This window comes from Sprattus sprattus (assembly GCF_963457725.1).
Source record: "Sprattus sprattus genome assembly, chromosome: 16".
Lineage (NCBI taxonomy): Eukaryota > Metazoa > Chordata > Actinopteri > Clupeiformes > Clupeidae > Sprattus > Sprattus sprattus.
The window spans coordinates 6,353,765-6,378,443 of NC_137914.1; the positions used below are offsets into that span (position 1 = coordinate 6,353,765).

At 44.3% G+C, this 24,679-nt stretch overlaps 3 protein-coding genes across 3 annotated transcripts in view; 2 read left to right on the plus strand and 1 right to left on the minus strand.

The window, feature by feature from the left end:
- susd6 (sushi domain containing 6) overlaps nt 1-9,219 on the plus strand; it is a 35,086-nt gene extending 25,867 nt beyond the window's left edge. Inside the window, exons 5-9 of the mRNA XM_080853987.1 lie at nt 693-884; nt 1,769-1,963; nt 2,802-2,940; nt 5,483-5,943; nt 6,358-9,219. Coding sequence (XP_080710113.1) covers nt 693-884; nt 1,769-1,963; nt 2,802-2,940; nt 5,483-5,943; nt 6,358-6,383 — 1,013 coding nt within the window. The 3' untranslated portion in view covers nt 6,384-9,219. The remainder of the gene's footprint in view (nt 1-692; nt 885-1,768; nt 1,964-2,801; nt 2,941-5,482; nt 5,944-6,357) is intronic.
- A 1,363-nt stretch (nt 9,220-10,582) lies between these two features.
- On the plus strand, nt 10,583-16,240 carry srsf5b (serine and arginine rich splicing factor 5b). Its single transcript, XM_080853963.1, has 8 exons — nt 10,583-10,779; nt 11,325-11,480; nt 11,748-11,818; nt 11,941-12,066; nt 12,222-12,294; nt 13,952-14,025; nt 14,174-14,281; nt 14,616-16,240. Exons 2-8 carry the CDS (start codon nt 11,355-11,357, stop codon nt 14,956-14,958), a joined length of 921 nt encoding a protein of 306 aa, XP_080710089.1. The 5' UTR covers nt 10,583-10,779; nt 11,325-11,354; the 3' UTR covers nt 14,959-16,240.
- A 1,043-nt stretch (nt 16,241-17,283) lies between these two features.
- Nucleotides 17,284-22,089, minus strand: slc10a1 (solute carrier family 10 member 1; the record flags this gene model as incomplete). The annotated part of the gene is made up of 5 exons (XM_080854481.1): nt 21,806-22,089; nt 20,248-20,452; nt 19,340-19,518; nt 18,833-19,032; nt 17,284-17,357 (listed from the first exon to the last, which is right to left on the minus strand). The coding sequence occupies exons 1-5, from the start codon at nt 22,045-22,047 to the stop codon at nt 17,284-17,286; spliced, it is 900 nt and encodes a 299-aa protein (XP_080710607.1). The 5' UTR covers nt 22,048-22,089.
- Between the last annotated feature and the right edge of the window lie 2,590 nt (nt 22,090-24,679).

Here is a 24,679-nt window from a genome sequence, read left to right on the forward strand (position 1 = left end):
AACATGGCCCAGGGCTGTTGCTTGTGTTGTGTTGGCGCTTCAAAGGGTTCCTCTCTTCTGAGATTGTTAAAATATTAACCGTGAGTGGTTGTTATGGAACTAATCAAGACACATTTGAAATTGTGTTACTTTTCCATATGACGCTTTCTTATGTCGGTCACTTAGCTGATGTAATCAAGTCATACACCTAGATGTTTCATTTCCAAATTCTACAAGCAAACGTGCCTTGGCGTAATGTTGATTTAGTGAAATATCTAAGAATCTCTCCTTAAAATGACGTTGTTTTGCCGTAACTCTACCTTCATCCCATTGTTTGATCAGCCGTCTTGCTGACTTTAACTCTCTGTTGTGATCGAGCAGGACAGGAATTTGAGACGGCACAACAGCCATGCCTTAGTACTTACAAGGGACCTATTAGAGGACTAAGACTACAACAAAACTATAATCTTCCAATGGGTCCTCTGCTTCATTTGTTTTGGTGATTGGCAGTAAAATGCTATGGTAAACCATAATGGCTATTTACAACGATGGCCTGAAGTGTTTCTTGTCATTCCTGTGTTTGGTGGTGCCTTTTAAAATAACGCTATCAATAGGATCTATTGTGTGAGGAGTCCTCTGAAGTGAAGTAGGGTTGTGTGGAGCTAGCAGGCTAACATGCTAACACCGGCTCTCCTCTGCTGCCCCTCCTGCAGGATGCCCGAGGCCCTCTGGCGTGCAGCACGGCTGGGTGAATCTGACCGAGACCAACCGGGGCTCGGTCCCCTTGGGCACGCTACTGCAGTACAGCTGTGACCCGGGCTACGTGCTGGACGGGTCCAGTATCGTCACGTGCACCGCCTCAGGACACTGGTCCTACGAGCCGCCCCTCTGCATACGCTCAGACGGTGAGCCAGCGCCACGTCACCTTGACCCGTTAGTCCGCGGGGCTTCTGTTCCTCCTTGCTGATGGGACTCTTGTTCCATTCCACTTGTAGCATCATTTATTCACAAAGGCTGCAGTCATGCATGATACATTCTCTCTTCAATTTCACATTTTTGAAACAAAAAGCTACACGGTCATATTTTGTCAGTTTCGCATCCATGCCTGACTATAAATCCAAGGTCAAGGTTAAGTTCACTAATAGATGAGTTTATGCAACCCGAGTTAGAGTTGACGGGTTGTTGTTTTAATGCTTTGCGTTGTTCACGTTGACTTTGTTTCACAACATAGTAGAGGTCGTTACTGGAGGAGAAAGAGCTAGCGCTGTGAGCTGGCACTGCGACAGAGGCCCATTTCAAACACACATTATTGGATGGGACATTTCATTTTCTGCTAGATCAGTGTTGCGACATCTACCGTACCGTGTCTTTATGGACAACCCCCCTGTGTGTGTGTGTTTGGAATCATGGCATACCCTCTCTGATACACACTGAGCTCCCAGCTGCTGCTCTCCTCAGATTAGATTTAATCTTCCACAGGATGCCATCAAGAAGAGCGCACATTGCTCCCTTTATCCACCTTTATACCTGCCTACTGTCTGCCCCCAAAACCAACAAGTCAGACTTCCTCCCCATTGTCCTCTTGCAGTGTTGTTGTGTGTAATTAATGATGAAATACCTTCCTCTGTGTGATTGTGACCATTTTATTTATTTAGTTATTATTATATTATTTTGTTTTAAGCCAAATGAGTTATGTAAGAAATGCAGCCTTTTACAAAATGGCTGTTTTTACACGATTTTAAGAGTTGTTTATTAAATGAGCTAATGTGTGCCATCATTCCTTCCCTAGATTGCCAGCCTCCCAGCGAGCCTGAGAACGGCGGCTACAACTGCCACCCTACCCCGTGCCATCGGCTCGCCCAGGGCACCGTGATCGAGTACTTCTGCGACGAAGGCTTCGCTCTGAAAGGAGTGTACAATTATCGCACCTGCCAGAATGGGGAGTGGGACTCTGCCCTGCAGGTCAGCTGCCACCTAAGCCAAGGTGAGTCACTTCTCATGACCCTAACCTCATGAGCCTTACCTCATGACCCTTACCTCATGACCCTTACCTCATGACCCTAACCTCATGACCCTAACCTCATGACTCTTACCTCATGACCCTTACCTCATGACCCTTACCTCATGACCCTTACCTCATGACCCTAACCTCATGACCCTTACCTCATGACCCTTACCTCATGACCCTTACCTCATGACCCTTACCTCATGACCCTTACCTCATGACCCTAACCTCATGACCCTAACCTCATGACCCTAACCTTAACTAGCAACTGACCCCAACCTCATGACCCTTACCTCATGACCCTTACCTCATGACCCTTACCTCATGACCCTAACCTCATGACCCTTACCTCATGACCCTAACCTCATGACCCTAACCTTAACTAGCAACTGACCCCAACCTCATGACCCTACCCTTAACTAGCAACTGACCCTTACCCTGGGGTTTGTGTATAGCCTGTGAATAATACAGTAGGCATTGCACAATAAACTGAACCGCTAACGTTTCTGATCCAAAGCACTTTATAGAACTATACAGATATGCATTTTTGTCAGTTTGTCCATGGGTGTACTGTAGGGCCCATGACCTTGGTGGCGTTGACATTTACTTGCTGAGCTGCACAAAGTTCAGAGTTCATTTTCCTGTGAGGTCATATTGTGCCTGTGAGGTCAGATAGATAGATAGATGGATACTTTATTGATCCCGAGGGAAATGAAGGTCATCCAATAGCTTATACTCTTAACTCACAACCTAAGTCCTATTGTCATATTGTCATATTGTGCCTGTGAGGTCACCTGCTGTGTCCATGCCCTGACAGGGAAGGATGAGCACTCTCCGCTGGCCATGCCCGCCCTGTCCATCGTGGCCTCCACAGCCAGCTCTGTGGCCCTCATCCTCCTGCTGGTGGTCCTGTTCGTGCTGCTGCAGCCCAAACTCAAGTCCTTGCACCACAGCCGGTGAGTCCCTCAGCTGGAAGAAGAACTAAAGAGTTTTCTGAAATGTAGCTTCGTCATTTTTGTTTTTCCTTTCGTGTTTAATTGCTGTTTTGAGTGTTTGAGTGTTTTGATTTTTCAGTTACCCTGAACACTTTTTTAATATTCAAGTTCCCTTAAACACAGAGTATTAACATTGCCTTGTTGGTCACTTAAAGCAAAAGCGTGCAGGAAATTACTATGTTTTGTGTTTTTTAATGGTAACTAGTTTTGATATCACCGTCAAATTCATTTTGATGGTGTATGGTCATGCGCAGAAGCGATAAACACATCTGTCATTCCGACTGGCCTCCCAGACACATGTTATTCTGTGGTACAATGGTACCACCCTGCGAAAACGTACAAGGTGTTTTCACAGCACAATATTTCAAACTATATTGTCAAAAGAACTATAGTTAGCATGCTAGCATGCTTTTATCTCTAGTAATATTTGGTGCAAAGCTACCAGATGAGTACAGTGTTCCTTCCATTGCTTTACATCACCAACCAGAGCCTTGTGCTTCCGCAGTCAACATAGGGCTTGAAGCCAGCTTGGAGGCCCTATGTCCACTCTCCTATGTCCATGCTAAAATCCCATACTGCCCCATATCCACTTTCCTATGCCCATACTGAACCCCATACTGCTTCTCAATTAATACTATTGATCAGGTGTTTGGTCGGTTTTAGGAACATTAGCTAATGTCAGCTTGCGAGAGCAGTTCATTGTATGGCTGTAAAACCAGCAGAAACCTAACAATTACTGAGAAAGGCTGGGAGGGGAGGGGTGGGTGTCCATAAGCTTATGTTAAAGACAGCCAGAATGTTTGTTTATTTTCATGTTATGTTCTAACTTCCTCGCCTAACTGAGTCCCTTTATTGTGATCTATTTTACTGTCATATTACCATACCGTGCAGGCACTAAAAGCTAAAATCTCTCTAGTTCCTCATGCAGGGTAAATGCCAGTAAATATGAATGAAATACAAATGAATGCTGTTATACAATCAAATATAATAAACTCCAGTCTACCCCTTTGAAGACTTCCACTGCAAACACCAGTATATGTTGGAGCTCTGCTCCCTCTCTGGAAACTTGAGCTGAGGCGTTAAAAACAAAACAAACAGATTTATTTTGCAACGAAGTGTGACCAAATCGCATCTATTTGCCATGATTATGCAGAGTGTAAATACAGTTGGCTTTGGCTGTGCTGCACTGAACCCTTGCTCTCCCCCGAGGGCTGAACTCTGCCCTGTAATCTCCTGTTGCGTAATCGCCCCAGCACTGAGCCCTGCTATTAAAGGCCCGTCCGATGGACACAGTAACACTTACTCACACGCAGTGTGTGTCGATCATGGTGTCCTCCTCTCCTTATTGCCCCCTCTCTTTCCATCCCTCTGTGTGTCGATCATGGTGTCCTCCTCTCTTTCCATCCCTCTGTGTGTCGATCATGGTGTCCTCCTCTCCTTATTGCCCCCTCTCTTTCAATCCCTCTCTTTCCATCCCTCTGTGTGTCCATCATGGTGTCCTCCTCTCCTTATTGCCCTCTCTCCTTCCATCCCTCTGTGTGTCGATCATGGTGTCCTCCTCTCCTTACTGCCCTCTGTGTGTCGAACATGGTGTCCTCCTCTCCTGATTGCCCCCTCTCTTTCAATCCCTCTCTTTCCATCCCTCTGTGTGTCGAACATGGTGTCCTCCTCTCCTTATTGCCCCCTCTCCTTCCATCCCTCTGTGTGTCGATCATGGTGTCCTCCTCTCCTTATTGCCCTCTCTCTTTCCATCCCTCTGTGTGTCGATCATGGTGTCCTCCTCTCTTTCCATCCCTCTGTGTGTCGATCATGGTGTCCTCCTCTCCTTCCATCCCTCTGTGTGTCCATCATGGTGTCCTCCTCTCCTTCCATCCCTCTGTGTGTCGATCATGATGTCCTCCTCTCCTTACTGCCCTCTGTGTGTCGAACATGGTGTCCTGCTCTCCTGAATGCCCCCTCTCTTTCCATCCCTCTGTTGGACCGGCCTCGAGCAGATGGACCCCCCTCTAAACTGGGTTCTGCCCAAGGCATCCTCCCGTTTAAAGTTGCCATCCTTGCTATTGTCGGGATGGCTCCTTTTGCTCACTGTTGTTGTTACACACCTACACTAAAGTAAATGCCTCAAAAATCCAGTTAATAAAGTTCAAGTATGAGGCATCACAGTCATGTGTGTCAGCTTTGAGACGGAGTCTGTTGGTAATAGCACTGGATCAATCAATAAAATAAGATTGAATTGAATTGCTTCCAATTCTGTGCTGCCACATTCAACATTGATTAATCTATGTGTGTCTAACTCTCTCTCTCTCTCTCTCTCTCTCTCTCTCTCTCTCTCATTTCTGTCTATCTCTCTCTCTCTCTCTCTCTCTCTCTCTCTCTCTCTCTCTCTCATTTCTCTCTCTCTCTCTCTCATTTCTCTCTCTCCCCTCTCTCTCTCTCTCTCTCTCTCTCTCTCTCTCTCTCTCATTTCTCTCTCTCTCTTCTCTCTCTCTCTCTCTCTCTCTAGACGTGAGCAGGGCGTGTCGGGCCAGCCGTCCTCCATCGTAGTGGAGGGGGTGCAGGTGTCGCTCCCCTCCTACGAGGAGGCCGTGTACGGCAGCAGCGGCGTGGCCTCAGCAGCCCCCGCCGCCCCCCAGGAGTCCCGCGTGCAGATCGTGCTCTCTGAGGGACCCCAGTCCGACGACGGGGGCCCCGTTACCGACTGCCACCTCCTGCCCTGCACCTCCTCCTCCTCCACCGCCGCCAGTTCCTCGCGCCACGCTGAGACGGTGCTGGTGCACCCGGCGCCCTCCTGCTCGTCCTCGTCGTCACCCTCACCCTACTCGCCCCCCTCCTCCTCCTCCTCGTGCTCCTGGGCCGCTGAGCAGCCAGGCGCTGCCGCCGCCGCCGCCCCCCTGCCCCACGACTCCGAGAGCAGTGACCAGCACAGCCTGCTCTCCCTCACGCCCTCGGAGGACTTCGCTGACGGTATGTGACCTCGGGCACTGTCCACCTTCTAAGCAGTTTTTGTTCTGTTAATTTAAATAAAGATTTTTTTTTTGCTTTGTCATTGTGGACTGATGAGCCTTGGCTATGTGTCTACACACAATACTCCACAATGACGAAGCAAAAACATTCTTTATTTAAATTGACAAAACTAAAACTTCTTAGCCATTGTTGAGTATTTTATGAAATAAATAAGAATTAAATCCATTGGGGTGTGAAACAACAAATGTGGAGATCTGAAAGCTTTTCAAATGCCACCATACACTGGAGACGATGCTTGATCTCAAAACGACGTACACAAGTGTTCTTTCATGTTCACTGATGTCATCACACCTCTCTTTCTCTCTCTCTCTCTCTCTCTCTCTCTCTCTCTCCCCTTCTCTGTTATTCTTGCAGATATTCCTTTGTTGAAGGAAGCCTGAGTCCTGTTGGCACCAGTGCCCCCCTCACCCTGCTGATGCCCATAAGGACTGTGGCGTCTGTAGCCTTCTCCACGAACGCTGCCCCCCCAGGCCCTGCCAGCCTAGGGCCTGGGCCCTCGCTCCACCTGTACCCTTCTGTCCCTCACCTGCAATGACTTTAACCCAAAACAAGAACCATGAAAACCCCAGACCTTCAGGCCTGCCAGCTGTGTAGGCCACAGCTGTCACTTGCTCAGCCATCGCAGGAGAAGACCTCGACTCACACCCGACCACTGGCAACAACATCGGAATTATACACCTTTTAAAGAGGTGTTTTACAAAAGGCATACATAGGAAAAAAGTTCCCAAAGTTCTTTTTCTCGCTATTTATGTTCTGACGTTTTTGTTTTCTTCCCTGCCCCCTAAATGGCACCTGGCAAGTTTTAGCCAGTGACCCTGTACGTCAAAGGCTTGCATCAGACGTGTACGACATGAAATGTCAAAAAATGTAACCTTTCATATTAGGTTAGCGCTTGTTCAAAGGAAGTGATAAACCACCCTGCCCGTGCTGACGTGGTCGGGAAGTTCTGAGGGAGAACATGGAGATCACGGACAGTTCTCTACGAGTCGCAAGCTTGGGCCCTACGTACGTCTACGTCTGTACGTTGCATGTGGCTGTTCATCTGCCTCGCAGAAAAACCTCGTCATCGGGGGCAGGGGAAGGAGAAGCATGAAACTCGCACTCCATTTCCCAAGATGCACCTCAGTCTCCGTCTGCTTAGTAGCGTGGGTCCCTGTTAGTGTTGCGCCTGCAAGGAAAGATTCTCACTCACTGCACCAAAAGAAATACTGGCCTTTTTGATTTTGGTTTGGAAAACACACACGCACGCACTCAAACACACGCACACACACACACACACACACACACACACTCAAAATGATATGTGCTGTGCTACTTTTATAGCATGAGTATGGTTTGTTTTAAATGTGTTTACTTTGGGTTTGGGTTTTGTTCCCGGTTGTGGACAGCTATTGGTGTGCTTCTGAATGCAAGTTTTTTTCTCCCACCATTCTCACTGTGTATTGAAAGCCTTCATTTCAAGAGGGGCAGGGTTCTGTGCGCGTGCGTGTGTATGTGTGTGTCTGTGTGTGTGTTTCCCATTATGGCTGTGATTATCAATCTGAAGTCGTGTTTGTGTATGGGATTAAATTGCAATATTTATGATCCCATCAGAAAAGTCGGTTCACTGTCCTACCATTAGCGCAAGTGGATAAGCCCCCCCCCACCCCCCGAACTACCACCCCCCCCCCAGCATGTTACAACGCAGTCCCTCATCTGCACCGTTATTGGATTTGAAATGCTTAAGCACTATGCCAGGCATTATTTGTTGGCAATCTATGGTGATGTGCCACTGATAGTTTGAAACTAGCTCTATTCATAGAGCTGTGATTGCTTTACTTACCCACTGATAGTATGAAACTAGCTCTACTCACGGAGCTGTGAGTGCTTTTCTTTTAAGCAACTGGAAAGATGTTCATAGAAGGGAACAAAGCAAAACCGTTAGTGATTTGTTATAGTTCATGTCGCATCACTTCTTTGGATTGGTTTGGTTTCTGTCTACGTACACATCATGTCCCAAAGGGCCTGGTTGCCCTCAGATGCATGTAAATTCCAAATTGATTGGAGTTAGTAGGTGCAGGTTCTTGGATGCGTGTTCTAACAGGGGCTTCGTGACCAGAACAGGCATCAGATGAGTGAATCAGTTCAGGATGGCTCCTTTTGAGTAGTGCTTGGTCTGTTAAAAGCCAAGCGCCAGATGCTTGTGAATACAACAGAACAGATGAATTCCTCAGATACGGCCCAAAGTTTGACACTACTGCAACACACTGCAGTAACGAGTGATCTTTATAAATATGTTACCTTTGTGAGAGAGAGTAAGAGAGAGAGAGAGAGAGAGAGCGTGTGAGCGTGTGGGTGTGGGTGTGGCTGTCAAGTGAAACTGGTGGGGATTGTCTTTTTTCATGTAAATGGGATTGCATCATAATGAATGAATTAACAGCTGTTGATCAACCACCCCCAGAAAACTTGACTGTGTTCTTGCAGTGTTTTGATGTTCCTTGTTTGGTGTAGCAAAGGAAGAACCAGAGCAAACTAGGTATTCAAGCCCTACACCCGTTTTTTTTTTTTCCCCTTCATTTCTCTTTCATTTTTGCCTATCAATGGGTAAACGAAGGCAAAAAATAGTGTTACTGCCTTAAAGACATTTCATAAGTTTAAAAGAAAAGCTTAATTTCTGACTTCATCTTCTGTCTGGTGTTCTTTCAGTTCTTGAGAAACTGTCATAATCTCCCAAATGGCCTTATGTTTATTTTCTATGCATAAACACTTTCTCCTGGGTATTTCAGTTTTATCTTCTGTTGTTTTTTTTAGGGAGTGGGTGATTGTTACAATCTGTTTTCCAGGGACACGACTCAAGAATGTCCACATATCTGTTTGTTGTTCACCCCAAACACTTTTCCAGTGACTGTGATATAAAAAATAAATAAATGAGACAACAAAAATGAGACAACATGTCAGAGCACATAATTATATTTTGTCTTTCCTTTGTTACATTTCAGAGATTAAAGAAGAGAACTCATGTTTAGACCCGGGTCACCGTTGTACGGTGCTTGTCCTTTGTAATGGAACAAAACAATTGTTCTCTCCATTGTATCCCATTTCACTGCTTTCACTTTTCCTCTGTACATTGTGATGGGTGTGAAGATAGTATTTTAATATTTGTATAAAGTTTAATTTAATTCTACAATGTGCGTGTGTATATAACTATTTCTAATAAAAGCTTTCTTTTGAAGTGTGTGGGATGCACTTTGCATTTTTATTTATTTAAATAACGTCTTGATTGTGTTTCATGGAGACATTTCCTAGCGTTTAACTCTTAACAAATAATGGGTAAACGATAACGATTTCCTTTGGGGAAAATTTGCAGTATATTTCAACTTACTGAGAAAGCGAAATAATTCAATTTGACAGAAAATATTTCGACTTCTTAAAGGCAAATTCATAGGGCACTATACTCCATCTAGTGGTTAGATCTGATATTGTAGCCTACGGATGTAAGACCCGTACTGCTCTTAGATCACATTCACAAAATTATTTTAAGACACCGGAAATCGGAGACAAATCATCAGCGCTATATGAATTAATGAGTTGCGTAATGCAATACCTAATGCATATATACAAATGATTATTGGCGATTTCCATGGGAAAGGGCTTAACATCCGAGTGTCTGGTTTTGGGGTAGTCAAATATCTTCTCATTAATACAGTCGGTCTTGCAGCCACACTAATATTTTTGAGTAACGTTAAGCTTTTAGGCCAATAAACGACATTTTTATTGATTTATGAGCTGTAGGCTAATGTAAGCTAGGTATGCCTAACAGAACACAAAAATAACGTACGCTTAGGCCCACATTCTGTTACTTTCAGTGATATAATTTTGAATCGCCCACATTCACACTAGCAGCACAAGAACAATTTCCTCCTGGACATCTATACACTGTCACAAACATTGCATTCTGTACCATAGGGTAAGGCCCATTCTTGTATCTATAACCCCCCCCCCACACACACACACACACACACACACTCCGTGTGAATGTTCTCCCTATGTGTATGTGATTTATGTTGGAAATTATCTTTATTGGGAATAACCCCTTGAGATGTACCATCTCGTTTTCGAGGGGGTCCACAAAACAATCAGATAGTAAACATAGGCTACATTAAATGAACATAAACATAGAAACAACAATAAGACAGGACAAACAAAAACAACACAACAAACGATCAGCAGAATTGCAGCAAGACATCAGATACATAACGAATTATACGACTATAAGCTGCTGGATGACCTAAATTTCCCTGGGGATTAATGAAGTATCTATCTATCTATCTATCTATCTATCTATCTATCTATCTATCATAAATCGATGGCTCAATGCACTAAAACGGAAGTGTTTTAAGGTGTTTAAAATCGCATTTTAAAATGGAACCTACATTTTTACGAACCACAGCCACCATTCATTGCGTGTGGGGGGGCGGTATAGGACGAGTCCATTTACTGGGTTCCTGTTAAATATTTTGTATTTCAAATAGTATTTCAGTGAGGAAACTTATGTGAATCTTATTTAAACTGAAGATTTACAAATAAATAACAGATCAGCACTTTAGATCACCGCAGATTTACATCACATATCAGAAGAAGCTTGTGGAATGATGTTTCACTATCCCTGGATAAGTGGTAGAATCGAATGCCCTTGCACTGTAGCCCTAATGTAAGACTTTAAAGCGCAGAGTGCTGAAGCGAAAACAGACTCCATTTTGTATTTCGAACTGTAAGGACGGCTGGCTTGTGTCGGTGGTGAGTAATTTCGGCTTTGTGTTTTTCGAAATTAATGTTCTTGCAAATCGCATCTACAAAAAGCGGTCATAACACTTAATGTTCGTAGCTATAAACTGAATGTTAGTTCCTTATCCTGTTTTAGCTAGATAGGGATACCACGACTATGGCGGAGATCTACGCATCGTGTTAAAATTTAGGGCTGACGTTACTCTGCTAGTTAGCAGGCCAAAAATGGTTGCTTTTGAGGAATAATCTGTTTTCTTAATTATTTAATTCATAGCTATACCGCATGAGCAGCAACAATCTTCACTAGGCCATGGTGCACTATACCCTGGGTTGGTGCTATAAGAAACAAACTGTTTAGTCAAATTGGTTTAGCTATTAGCTAGCAAACACCAGGTAGCTAAAAGCTAGCGTGCTATACATTAGCCTTTTGATGTCGCAGGATTATTTTGATTCAAGAGTGCTCCGTCCTTCTTTGATTTTATAACCCTACATTTGAGAATAATTGCAGTCCCTCAATTATTGGAACGCATTGTGATTGTATGGTCTTATTCCTGCAGTACAAATTTACGCTGGATTTAAACGAGAAAATGAACGGGTGTCGTATCTTCATTGGTCGGCTGAATCCCTCCGCACGAGAGAAAGATGTCGAGCGTTTCTTCAAAGGATATGGAAGAATCCGCGACATCGATCTGAAACGCGGATTCGGTTTTGTGGTAAGTCTTTTTTTTGTTTAAAAAGAGCGCTCAAACGTAGAGTTAATTTATTTTGTATCACATTTGGGATGACCTCTGATAACGATACTGATGCTATTAATATATTCTGAGCTTGAGAGCATTTGTTTAATATTTGCATCCTACCTTACTGTTTTTTTTTTTTTTTTTTTTTTTTACACTCCAATTATGGCCTACCAATATTGTCAGTACCTGACATACTGAATTACCAGGTTGCCTTTAAGTCCTGTGGTCATTCTGTTTCTGTAGGAGTTTGATGATCCAAGAGATGCAGAAGATGCTGTTTACGAACTTGATGGCAAAGAACTCTGTAATGAAAGGTAAGCCACAACAACAGAGTTGTATTCATTTACTAAGGGCCGTAAACCCCCTTCATTGTTTGCTGCCATTGTATCCAGTAAAGTTGGCAGCCCATCTAAAGGAGACTTGTGCTTCCTTACAGGGTGACCATTGAGCATGCTCGTGTGCGCCTGCGAGGGGGGCGTGGGCGAGGTGGTGGAGGCGGTGGTGGTGGTGGCGCCGGCCGCTTCCCAGCCCGCTACGGCAGAGGCTCCACGGACAGCCGCAGGTAAGGCCGGAGCACAGGGAGCCACATGTGTGCACTGCACTGGCATTCAGAGCTCACCACATTGTGTGTGTGAATCCACAGACATAATAGCATTTTAGACTTGGTGTTTACAGCAATCCCATCCTTAAGAAACACTCTTGTGTCTTGTTACGCAGTCGGAACCCCCCTCCTATGCGCACCGAGAACCGGCTCATTGTGGAAAACCTGTCCTCAAGGGTCAGTTGGCAGGTGAGTTCCCCCTCGACAAAGTTGTCACGTTTTAAATGTTTGTTATGGTCATACAGTGTTTAAATGACACGAGTGGTTAAAGTCTAAGAACTAGGGAGACCACATTGTCATCAAAATAAACAAATCAAAATGTGAAGTGATCTAAATAAAGTAGACACCCAGATGGCCGAACTTAGGCCTGTTGTTAAAGTGGGAAGCTAAGGGTTCCAAATAGACCCTTTCTTTAACCAACTCTCCCACAGATAGCCTGACCTTATGTTAACTAGCATTCAGTCAGTGTTATTAGATTGAGTTTGGAAAAAAAAAAATCAAACTAGTGACTTTTTGTCTCTGTTTTAACCAATTGTTCACCCCTTTATTTGCCAGCTTGACTGTTGTGTCGTATGGAAGAGCTCGCTTATGGTGGAGTAAACCCCTTCAGGGTCCCTCTGTGTGGGTTGAGAGCCAATCGTGCCAGGCAGTGTGTCCCACTCCTAGTTGCCTCCTGCTGGTCGTATGAGCACTCGCTCTGGGGAGCCCCCGCTCTCGTTCTCGAGCCCGCTGGCTGCCACGTCCAATGTGCCGCCCCTCCGCCGCCTCCCAGCGGAGAGGGGTGGAGGGCTGGGGGTGCCTGGCGCTGCCGAGCTGCCCCAGAGAGAGAGAGAGCGAGCGAGAGACAGAGAGGGGCAGAAAGAGAGGGAGAGCGAAAACAGAACGGTGTGGTCGCTGGTGTGTTGATCGAGGCGTTCGGTAATTTGAGAGGCTTCGATCGCTATCTCCTTCCTACCCACTCAACCCCAAACCCTCCCCTACATCCTCCCCCCCTACACATGCCCCCCACATCCCCCCTTCGCTGGTGGTACCGAAACACCGTGAGTGAGTCCCCTCCAGGTGGCCGACGCTAGCATCTACGGTGTGATGTTATGGTCTAGGACAGACCCAGTGGCCCTGTCCGAAGGGCTCCCAGGTATTAGTTTACTCTCTTCCACCCCTGTTCACTCTGCACTGATGGGGGGCCAGGCGGATGGCGTCCTCAGCCCTCCTGTCCAGTGAAATGCAGGGGCTCTGTACAGTACAGCAGGCTACACCAATCACATCTTCTGCTGGTCTCTGTAAAACGTGTGCACTGAGGGGTGAGAGGGGATCCAAAAATGTCACATTTTGGTACCGCCAGCCAGTATTTTTTTTACTGTTTTGATTCAGACTCGTAACATTTCTTACAAATTCTTCTTAAGTGAATAATTCCGTTAAGGTAGCAGTTGTCTTCAACTGTGATGTGTGTTTTTTGTTTTTTGTGTGTGTGTGTGTCTGAGTGTGCGCGGCTTTGCTCTGGAAGAGTACCAGAATGTGACGGAACCTCAATGTACTACTGGCCTCCATTTAGAAGCACCTTGTTATCCTGTCTGTTTTCACTGGCATGGAGTAACTGCAAGGATATTTACTCCCAAGTTTCGACTAAATTATTCAACTCCATTTTGGACGTGTTTTGGGCTGGACACTTGTGCATTTGTACTGTTTTGGAGATTCTTGGACCCCCTCCCTCCCCTCTGTGATAGTCTTTGTAGAAGTACTTTTGCTCCTAACCAAATCCTTCTCTCCTTTTGTCAATACTGTACATGAAGTAGAGTGATGTGGTTAGGCTCATGGCTGACTAAAGGTCTTGTGTGTGTGTGTGTAGGACCTGAAGGACTTCATGAGGCAAGCTGGGGAAGTGACTTTTGCCGACGCCCACCGCCCAAAGCTCAACGAGGGGTACCGGCCTTTGTTGTTTTCACACCACACCATTGCTCTCCTCGCGTCTGCGTTCACACATACATACTGCGTTCACACATACATCTGTATGCTGCAATTAAGGCTGATGTAGTCTAAGCCTTAACATGTATGTGTTTCATCTCCACAGCGTTGTTGAGTTTGCGTCTTCCAGTGATCTGAAGAATGCCCTGGACAAACTGTCTGGGAAGGAGATCAATGGGAGGAAAATCCGACTCATTGAGGCCAACAAAAAGAGGTGGGTTTTTCATCCGAGCGTAAGTCAGGTAGTGCAGGCATGCTGTTAGGCAGGTAGATTCCTTATTGGACTAGAGACCTGGTATTGAGGTGTAGTGCAGGCATGCTGTTAGGCAGGTAGATTCCTTATCGTGACGAGACCTGGTATTCTGGTGTAGTGCAGGCATGCTGTTAGGCAGGTAGATTCCTTATTGGACTAGAGATCTGGTATTCGGGTGTAGTGCAGGTATGCTGTTAGACGGTTAATGTAAAATGATTCTGCTGATAGGTGTGATTTGGACTAGGACGTATCTCACTCTTTATCTTTCCTATCTGTCTGTCTCCTCCTCCTGCAGGTCCAGGTCTCGTTCTCGTTCCGCGAGCTCTTCGCGATCTCGTTCCCGTGGTCGCTCCCCGTCCCGTGGTCGCTCCCCGTCCCGCTCCCGCTCCCGCTCCCGGAGCAGGAAGTCGTACCGCTCCCGCTCTCGCAGTCGTTCCCGCTCGCCCAGCCACTCTCCTCCTCGGCCCAAGTCCGAGTCCAAGCGCCCTGTGCGGGCCGGGTCCGGCTCCCCCACAAGCCCCCCTGTGCAGCGTGCACCCCCTTCCCCGGTCCGCTCCCCATCTCGCTCCCGATCCCGCTCTCGCTCCCATTCCCGTCATTCCCGTTCCCGCTCCCCATCCTCCGACAGCCGGCACTGAGCATGGCCTCCACAAACATACATACACCCCCCCACACACACACACACCCCCCCCCCCCCCACACACACACCCCTCTCTCACACACATATATACACACACACACTTGATATGGCCCCTCCTGCTGGATGTCTTCTCATGAACAGCTGTTCCCTCCCTCCTGTGTACTAGTCATTTGCCAGCATTCTGATCAAACCACGTTTGGATAAGATGTGTTTCCTTTGCAAAAAAAAAAGAAAAAACACACAACCACTCTGAGAGACGGGTAGCTGGCACTGCGGGAGATAATTATGCCCAGTATTTTTTTCTTTTTCATTTTTTTTAAGTGCACAAAACAGGGATTTGATTTTTACACTTAAGAGCAGCATGACGGTAATTGACAGTGAAATTGTTTGGACGCCGATTTGATGGTGAAACTACTACCATTGGTGTGATACTGTTCTCCACGAGAGATTGCCGTGAGGTCTCATGGACTCCTCGTCGGTATTAGCACAAAAGTGAACTTGGGCGATCTGTAAAAGGTTCCGTTGTTCAGATTTGGGTCTATGTGGTGAGTATGGTACTCTTCGCCCTGGTCTACCTTTTCTTTATCCTATTTGTTTTTATTTTTTAATGTTTGATAGAGTTGGATGGAGGAAAGATTCATTTAAACTGGTGTTAAAATGTAAAATGTTGTGTATGGAGAAGAAGTCGAAAGTATTGTTTGGTTTTTTGTATGTCTGTGTGTTGCTTCTTGGAAAATACATTCAGTCCGACATGATTTTTGTCCTTTTTAAAAGTATACAATGCAGTCAGTTCCAAGTTTCTAAATTAGCTTGAACCAATTTGCTGATTTAAACCAAACAAACTAGAGTGGTTTTGCTGGTGTTCATTCCCGTAGAAGATAATGGTTGTGAAATGGTCTTTGATGAGTATCTGCGTGGTGAGTGGGTGCTGGTCTGGTCCAGGCACTGTCAAGTCAGGCTCGTCCTCACAGGGTTGGTCTTCACCGGCAGGGTTGTTCCTCAGTCCTAGCAACGAGGATGCCCACTCACAGAGCCTCAAAGGCCCGCGGCAGATTCCATTGGCCACCTCTGGTTTACTGATTCCCTAGGTGACAGGAAAGCTACAGAACATCAGGGTTTTGTTTTGTGTTTTTCTTGTCGTTTCCTCTGCCATCCTCCCTTCATCCGGCCAGCCTCACTCAGGTTTGGGATGTTTAGTTCAGTTTATTAACTGACTTGATATTGTACATATTTTCTGTATCTGTTATTTCACAATAAAATTAAGACTTCAGTTATTATGACGTTTGACTCCGAGCTCTTTCTTTTTGAAGTTCCTCAGAGAGTGTGTGTGTGTGAAATTAGTTAAAGGCACCCAGTGCAACTTTCGAGGCAATACCAATTGGTATAATTAAAGGGGAGGGATAATCGACTGAAGAAACGTTTCTGAACTTTTTTTGAGGAGTTTATATAAAATTAGTTAACAGGCAGTAATAGTTCATGCATGGCTCTTAGGCTTCTTAACCCCTTTCACTTCTCTCATGGAGCCCCACCCTGGGCCTCGCTGTCCACAGCAGTGCTGAATAGACTGAGACCCACAGCTTTCATTTCAAATATCAAAGCATTTGAGAAGTACACAGTACACTTTTCAGAAAATGATAAAGTGAGATTTAAATGTTTACAAAGCATGTTTAGTATTACACCCATTTGAAAATGGTCCATATCAAAGAGGCATAGCCCACTTGAATGAGAGACCACCTCTGAATGAAGGATGGCTATTCATGTGGTCATATAACTCCGCAATAATTTGTGTCAAACAGATCATGAGTCCAAACGAATAAAAGGAAAAACTAAGTGCCTGCAGTTGGCTCTGCCTTGCACATATAGACCCTTCAGAACTGCCATGCATACATCAGTTACACCTTGTCTCTGGCTGTGCATTTTGCCTGCATTGACCAAAATGAGCTGGTGTGTGTGTGTGTGTGTGCATGCAGTTTATAACTCCTATCCAGTCCTGCACAGACTATTCCACTGATGGCGTTGTTGGTAAGCAGACTGCATTCTCAAGATTGCAGTCTGGCAGAAATATTTTCACTTTATTAGAGGGGTATAAAATAAGTATGTGGGCTACAAACACTGCATCTTCCCTTTGAGTCACCTCAGGAGACAGGGAAGGAAGAGTAGTAGCCACCGAAGATCTAAGATGGCCAGGTACTACAACCGAGATAGGAGAGTGAGACAGTAAACGTTTGTTGCAGTAAAGGAAAGCTGTCAATAGAGGGCGCTGTCGCACCAACGTCTTGGCCAAAGTGATCACAGGGCAGGGTTTACGTCCATCATAGAAACATCACTGTGGCCACTGGCACTTTTCAAGCTCAGCTCCTTCAGTAGGGCTTTCAACCTCACTGTACACGTCCTTCTCTGTAAAAAGAACATTGAATTTCACTCAGCTATAAAACATTCAATCATTTGAACTGAGGAACAGTTTCTCACAGGTGAATAAGTGAATCAGTACACGTCCTTCTCTATAAAAAGAACATTGAATTTGACTCAGCTATAAAAAATTCAATCATTTGAACTGAGAAACAGTTTCTCACAGGTGAATAAGTGAATGACTGACTGAGAGACTAGTGGATTGATGTTTTTCCCAAATGAATCACCGTTTTGGGCATTTATGTTGTATGTAAGGGGCAATTGCAAAGCCAGCTCATATGCTCTCTCTCTCTCTCTCTCTCTCTCTCTCTCTCTCTCTCTCACTCATATACTAGGAGAACTCCCGTATTGTTTAACCTGTGCCCTATTTTCCCATCTTTTAGGGTCTACATTTCCACTGGGTCAAAAACCGGTCCAGTACTAACTTCTTAATAACTGAGAATGAGGTCATGCTGGGAAATATCAGACTGAGGCTTTAACAAAGCCAAAGTTTGATATTTCCTGGCATGACCAAACGGTCGAGGTTAGTAAGTTGTTTATTATATGGCATTTGTAGCTCCTTTCATTTAGAATGAAAATAAACGGTAATTGTGAAAAGAAAACATGTTGTTTTGTTCAAAAGCTGTCAAGTCTTCTTACACAGTGTGTTTCAGGTGTTGCCTAGCAACCAATTACTTTGCTAACTTCAAGTTACAATGGTCAATTGAAAACGGACAACACGGCTCATCTAAAATGGCTTTAATTTACAGTAAAGTAACAACACAAGAGTGAATCAAACTATAGCAGTCTAGTCTTCATCATCACTTTCAATAAAACATTTTCGCTGCTTCTGAATTTCCTAATGGCTGTTGATGTCTATCGATATCGCTCATTTTGAAGATGACGTCAGAGGGCAATAAGGATCCGTATCAGACCGGCGAGGAGGTCAATATGAGGCTGGCTCGACTAACCATTAGCCAAGCAGAACGCTCGTAGCTACTGTCGTTGCCATATAATAATGAGTTAGAATGCTATACTCAGCATCATACACAATACAATGTTATCCTATGGGGCAAGCAGCCAAGTAAAACACTGGTGTTCGCCATAAAGTAATTAGTTTACCTGGCTGTTCTTCCGGTCCGGTCCGGAAGAACTTATGACTGTATTACAGTATTTTTCTACAGTTTCTTTGCAGTTGTTGAAGGATCTGTCTGTGTAGGGATACATTCCATTTTGTTCCACACTTGTAATAACCTTAGAGCCTTTCAGTGGTGAAACAAGCAGTTTAATGTGTTGTGAACGCTTGCCCCAATGGATTGCATCATCTGTTCTGCGATTGACGGTTGTAGCTCTCTAACTGGACCGATTTCAATAATTGTTGTCCCTTGTAAAATTTGGACCCAAAAAGGTGGGAAACTAGGGCCCACGTTTGAAAAAAATGATGGATTTCTTTTTGGAATTTGATCATTACCAGTGGTACCTACCTTTCTTGGGTGCCACAAATCTCTGGTGGCATCTGAAGATCAAGATTAACACGAGTGCTTCTGCCACCTGGAAGACGATGTAGACCAGCGGGAACAAGTAAAGCGGACCGATGGTCTCTGGAGGGAAGGCCACCTTAAGTATAGTGGAGCACAGCTGAATGTTCTGACAACCCGTCTCCATGGCGATAGTCCTTGTGCATCTGTGAGAAGAATGTGCGTTGCAAGATTGTTATGACATCCTGCTTTTAGTAATGGAAATGTGTGGTTACTGGTTCTGCTAATACAGGACTTGAAAAACACTGACTTCCTCTATAAAAGCATCTTTAAAAACATTAATTTAAGTTCATTTAAAGGCACCATGTGAAATGAATGGATAGTCAACACTGAGTTTACATGGGTCTGAAGAGGAATGGAAAAGGGAGGAAAAGCCTAACTGATGGAAAAATACAACTGAGACTCAAAGCTTCCTTCTCAAATGTTAGGTTTTCACCTGCAAGGAATACTTACGAGGAGTTTAGCCTGAAAATGGCCGATAGGATATAGCCGAATGTATAGCCGATCAGTGGCATCAATGCTGCTGAAATCATCAGTCGAGACGAGGCCACAGTCAGTATTGTCCCTCCAACTGTCACGCCAGCGAGAACACCAATTATCACAGAGGACAACAGCAGAATGCTCAGTCCAACCTGCCAACACAAAAATTGTCCAGTGGAAATGGGTGTTTTCAACTATTTAGAAATGTTCTTACGTCCATTTCCTAATTTGTGCAACACCTGGGGCAGGTGTTCCCAGTACTATAAGAGCACATCTCACTGGTTCCCAGGGAGATTTATTGAGAGATTCAGAGAGAGAAGGGGGAAACGTTGCTCTCTACGCTCTGCTCGCGCCATGCTCATCCTGGTGTACTTCTTGCGATACAACTCTCCATTTTCTGACCTAGCATGCACACATACACGCCAACCTTACTGATTCACTGACTGCCACACCTCACCGTAGCTTGGACTGTTAGTGTCCTGGCTAGTTGCTAATAAATGTTTTGGCTTTTAACTCTCTGTGAACTTCTGTTATTTGTCATGTCTGTGAGCCGGACATGACAACATCAGCATCATCATGAGTGTTGAAAGACAAGAGACACAATTCAGGATTCCGTATAATTAGTTTCTTTACTTGTGAAGACATTACAGGCAACGTGGGTCATGCTCGTCATTCATATTCATTCTGACTATACGCATGCGCAATGCCTAGTTATAGGAATTCAAACTGAACATTACTTAAACAAGATGACCATAGACGTATGTTCTACACTGAGTGAGTAACGAGTGAGTGTTGAAATGAGTGACATGGCGGTGCTGTGTCAGAGTTGTCAAGAAATGACCTAGTCTCACCTAATAAGTGAATTTGAATAGCTGCCTCACCTTTGTTATGAGTTTGGAGTACTGGGGCACACGGTGGTTGAGGTACACGCCGATGGCACAGGGCACAAGGGTCATGACGAGAGAGAGTGTGATGCCAGTGTAGGGCACAGCGTTCTCCAGGCCGGATATGCCCTGGCAGTACAGGAAGAGCAGCAGAGGCATCATGCCCAGAGCCAGCAGCGTGGAGCAGGTTGTCATGACAATACTGCAGCAGAAGGTGACACAAACACAAGCATGGTTACACACACACACACACACACACACACACACACACACACAACACACAAAGTAAAACACATGCTGTATGGAGATGTATCTTTTAGCTACTGCTTTAACTTGTTATGGCAAGCAGAAACTCCTCTTCAGTTGTGTGTGTGTATATCTATATACAGTATGTGTGTGTGTGCAAAACTAAGTTGTCAATTGTATTTTCTTGTATTGTATTACACATTTATGAGTCAATCTGTCTGTCAACTCCCCTGCGTTCTGTTAATGTGAATTAATAGATTAGCTAGGCTTTTGACTCTAGTGTCATATCTGACCGCAAGTAGGTTTTACTGCTGGCTTTATCACATCATGATACCAAAAAGGACAGTGTGAATATGTTTTGTTTTTGTAGTTACCAATCAGGCCTAGATGCAATAGAAGGACATTTTTCAATGATGTGACAATGTGGCACTGTATGTGTGTGTGTGTGTGTGTGTGTGTGTGTGTGTGTGTGTGTGTGTGTGTGTGTGTGTGTGGTCAGTAACACCTGGTAAGTCAAGGACACTTGTTGGGACAGCTAATAGGTCAAGGACATGTTAGGAATGTTAAAGCACTTCATCAGAGATAAGATCACCTTCAGAAGAAGAGGTCAGAGTGAAGCCCAGTGAAAGGGGTTATTGACCTACCGGTTAGTAAGTAGACTAATATATCAGGGGTGATATGTATGTGCTATTAACCAATCCTTTTTTTTATCATACAGGTTAACAGCAGGGAGGTCATTCACCTCACGCAAATATGCCACATTCAAATGTCTCCATATGTTATTGAAATACTTGAATATTTTCTAGTCATTAATTTTATCTGTTGACTTTTATTTTTGTAATCATTTATTAATGTTGCTTGAGCTTAGGTAATTTCTTTCGAATTTCTTTTTTGGATTATATACAGATATGTTTATACAGATATGTATGGCAACTGTATGTCATGACTAATGTCACTCTATTTTGGCGTACTGTTTGTTTATACCTTACCATTTACCAGTCAAATCATATCTGAAAACAACTTGTTATAGGTTCAATTCTGTACACTTACTACACTGTCTGTCTCATTTAACTTTCGCACTATTCTAATTAATGAATTCAACTCAAAGTTAGAACTGAAAGTATGAATAAAAACGTCAGTATGATTCAGTCGTCAATTCATTATTCAATTAATTGAATTAACACTTGTGATTATTGTACGGTTTGGTACCCTATCATATTTTCTGTTGCCTTTCTTACCAAATAAAAATAATTATAAAAAAAAAAAGAATTAAAAAAAAGAATTAACACTTGTGTTCAAACACAGGTACCTGAGGTTCATGTCGCCCCTCAGGGCCAGTGCCAGTATGTTGGAGAGGTTCCCCCCCGGGCAGCACCCACAGATGAGCACCGTCACCGCCTCCATCGGGGTCATCTGGAGCGCCTTGCCCAGGCTGAACGCCGTCAGCGGCATGATGCCGTACTGGGCCACCACGGCGATAGCCACACCTTTGGGCCGGCGCATGTGCTCTTTGATCTTGGAGACCTCCATGGTGCAGCCCAGAGATACCATGGTGATGAAGAGGATGACGACGGTGATGAGGCTGATGATCTTGTCGACCGCTTGGGAGTAAGGCAGCTGGAGTGCGGTGGAGTTGTTGGGGGCAGTGATGTTGAGGAGGTCGGTGGCGTTCAGAAGATCAAATCCCCCATAGAGGGAGTCAGTGTAAACTGTGTTTCCACCCATTTTGGAAAATTCAGTTTTTTTTACCTTCAGGTGCCTAGACTTGACAACAGAAGAAGTAGTTAAGAAAGACACATGTACTGTATCACAGATATTATATTGAATAGTGACAAGTTTAAGTGTAATTTCTCCTATTATTAGCAATGATAAGGAATTTTAACACTTGGAAAATGGCAAAAAGCTCTCGTCCATGTGATGAACCCAAGATAAGCCGAATGAGTGCCAAACCTAGGGAGCCTCCATCACACAAAAGCTGCATGGCTAAATTGATTTTTTTTTAGCTTTTGAGAGACAGTTTTGTCTCCTTTCACTCGCACACAGCAGGTTCATATGTGGGTCTAAAAGGTCAAGGTGCAGGTAGAATGTAAAAGCTGTAACAGGTCAGTGTATCATGTTCTAGCAGCGCAATAGTTATATGAGAGAACCAACTCCGAAATGAAAGGTTCAAATGAGTGCTACTCAAATGAAATAACAAAATACCCAGAAATATAAGGTGTTTACTCACACAAAGTGAAGGAACACCAAAGCCTGCAAGGTTTTAACTTGAAGAACATATGCAAGTTGCGGAATCTCAGGCTAGTTATTGAAAGAATATAAAACAAAGAACACGCACAATTTTTTCCGTCCTACCTTGCATTTATGGTTTGTCGACTTGACTTCTTGACAAACAAGTATGTAAGTGATGTCACTGAATGACTTGACTCCCTCTCGCTCTTCCCCATTTCTCCCTCCCTTTCACTCTTTGAACTGGCACTACTAGGCAGATTTACATCTTTGAGCAACATCCTGTCAGGGCTTGCATCCAGAATTATCGGGTAGTCTTATACGTATCCCATGACGACCAATGAGATAAACTACCAGGCAACTTCTGTCATAGGTAAATTATACTTGGTGACCACCCCATCCATCAAGGTCATATTAATGGATTTGTGGTATGAGTGCATCTATAACAGCTTTGGTGTCACCATTTGGTTGATAACAGAACAGACACGGTACCATGAGATTTATGAAGTTCATTCTGAACACCTGATAACAAAATGTCTGATCCCAAAATGTCCAAAATACAAAACCAATTCCACCATGATACTGTGGCCTGTTCCCTAGTAAACACTGACCAAGCGACATGCAAGCCTGCAGCAGCTAAAAGGCTAAGACTATTCACTCCATAAATTCACAAGTTCTCACTCTTACTGGTCACATGGTTTATCAAACCCCCAGCAGGATTGACTAGAGTCTTGAAAAGAAGTCGGAAAAGCTAAATAAACAATTGCAGCATTGCTAGATGCGCTCAAGGTATGCCTTAGGTATGTTGATTGATTTCCTTTGGATACCAAAGCAATAGAATCAACTGTCAAGATGTTAAGATTAAACTGCGCTCAAAGTCCCTATTTTTCAACAGGCTACAAGAAACACAATCTCGGGTTCAGTTTGTTTTGAGGTCCACAGGTTCTGCCCTGGCATGCTCCACGGTATGCCACCTACTCAAGAAAAACCACATCCTTCACAACAAGTCTGCAGTGTCACAATCACAGTGTGAACAGTGGCAGTTCACACAGCAACGTGCACCTTTTATCCCTCTGCACGCTTTACAGAGGTCCCATCTTAAAAAGCACACTTTTAATCACACTGTCATTGTTCACCCAATGGCCCAGGAGAGATGGGGCAGATAATATATGTAAACAAATAGGCGTTTTATAATACAGTTTAATCTTAGAGTTATTTTGTGTTGTGTGACAGAAGAACCTTTCTACACACAATTTTTAACCATTAGGTCTTTCAGTCATGTGCCTCTTGTGCAAGCCATGACCCCAAAATGTTATCTCGGTTTTTTGGGGATGTGCAGGATTACCAGTCATGACAGAAAAGTGAATGAAACTGAATTGAAAATATGTTTACCTGTGCTGGAGCGATATTACCGGTGCCCTCCTTCACTGAAGACTGAACTGCACCAGTACAGCCCAATCTACATGCACTCTCCAGTGGCTAATTATTACAGGAGCCATAAATATTACAAGATCGCTTCAAAAATCTGAACTATGTCCTGTTCAGCTCCATGGATCTCTGAGCTTGGCGTGTGATCACTTTCCCCGTAGTCTACCTGTCAGGGTATTGCATACTTTGTCACACACCCAGAAACACACTCACACACACACACACACACACACCTACACACACACACACACACACACACACACACACACACACACACACACACACACACACACACACACACACACACACACACACACACACACACACACACATAGATATACATACAGTGGGGAAAATAAGTATTTGAACCCCTACCGATTTCGCAAGTTTGGCCACTTGCAAAGAAATGTGTGATCTGGAAATGTATTGGTAGGTGTCAGAAAACTGCATTTTATAACATTTATGACTATATTTGCATTTGATGCAAAAAATAAGTATTTGAACCCCCAAGCAAACAGCAAGAATTCTG

Excerpts from the sequence above, each read along its gene's own strand:
- srsf5b (XM_080853963.1), top strand. The coding sequence starts at position 11,355 with ATGAACGGGTGTCGTATCTTCATTGGTCGGCTGAATCCCTCCGCACGA. Across the intron at positions 12,295-13,951 it reads CCTCAAGGGTCAGTTGGCAG|GACCTGAAGGACTTCATGAG; the intron begins GTGAGTTCCCCC and ends GTGTGTGTGTAG. Across the intron at positions 14,282-14,615 it reads ATTGAGGCCAACAAAAAGAG|GTCCAGGTCTCGTTCTCGTT; the intron begins GTGGGTTTTTCA and ends CTCCTCCTGCAG.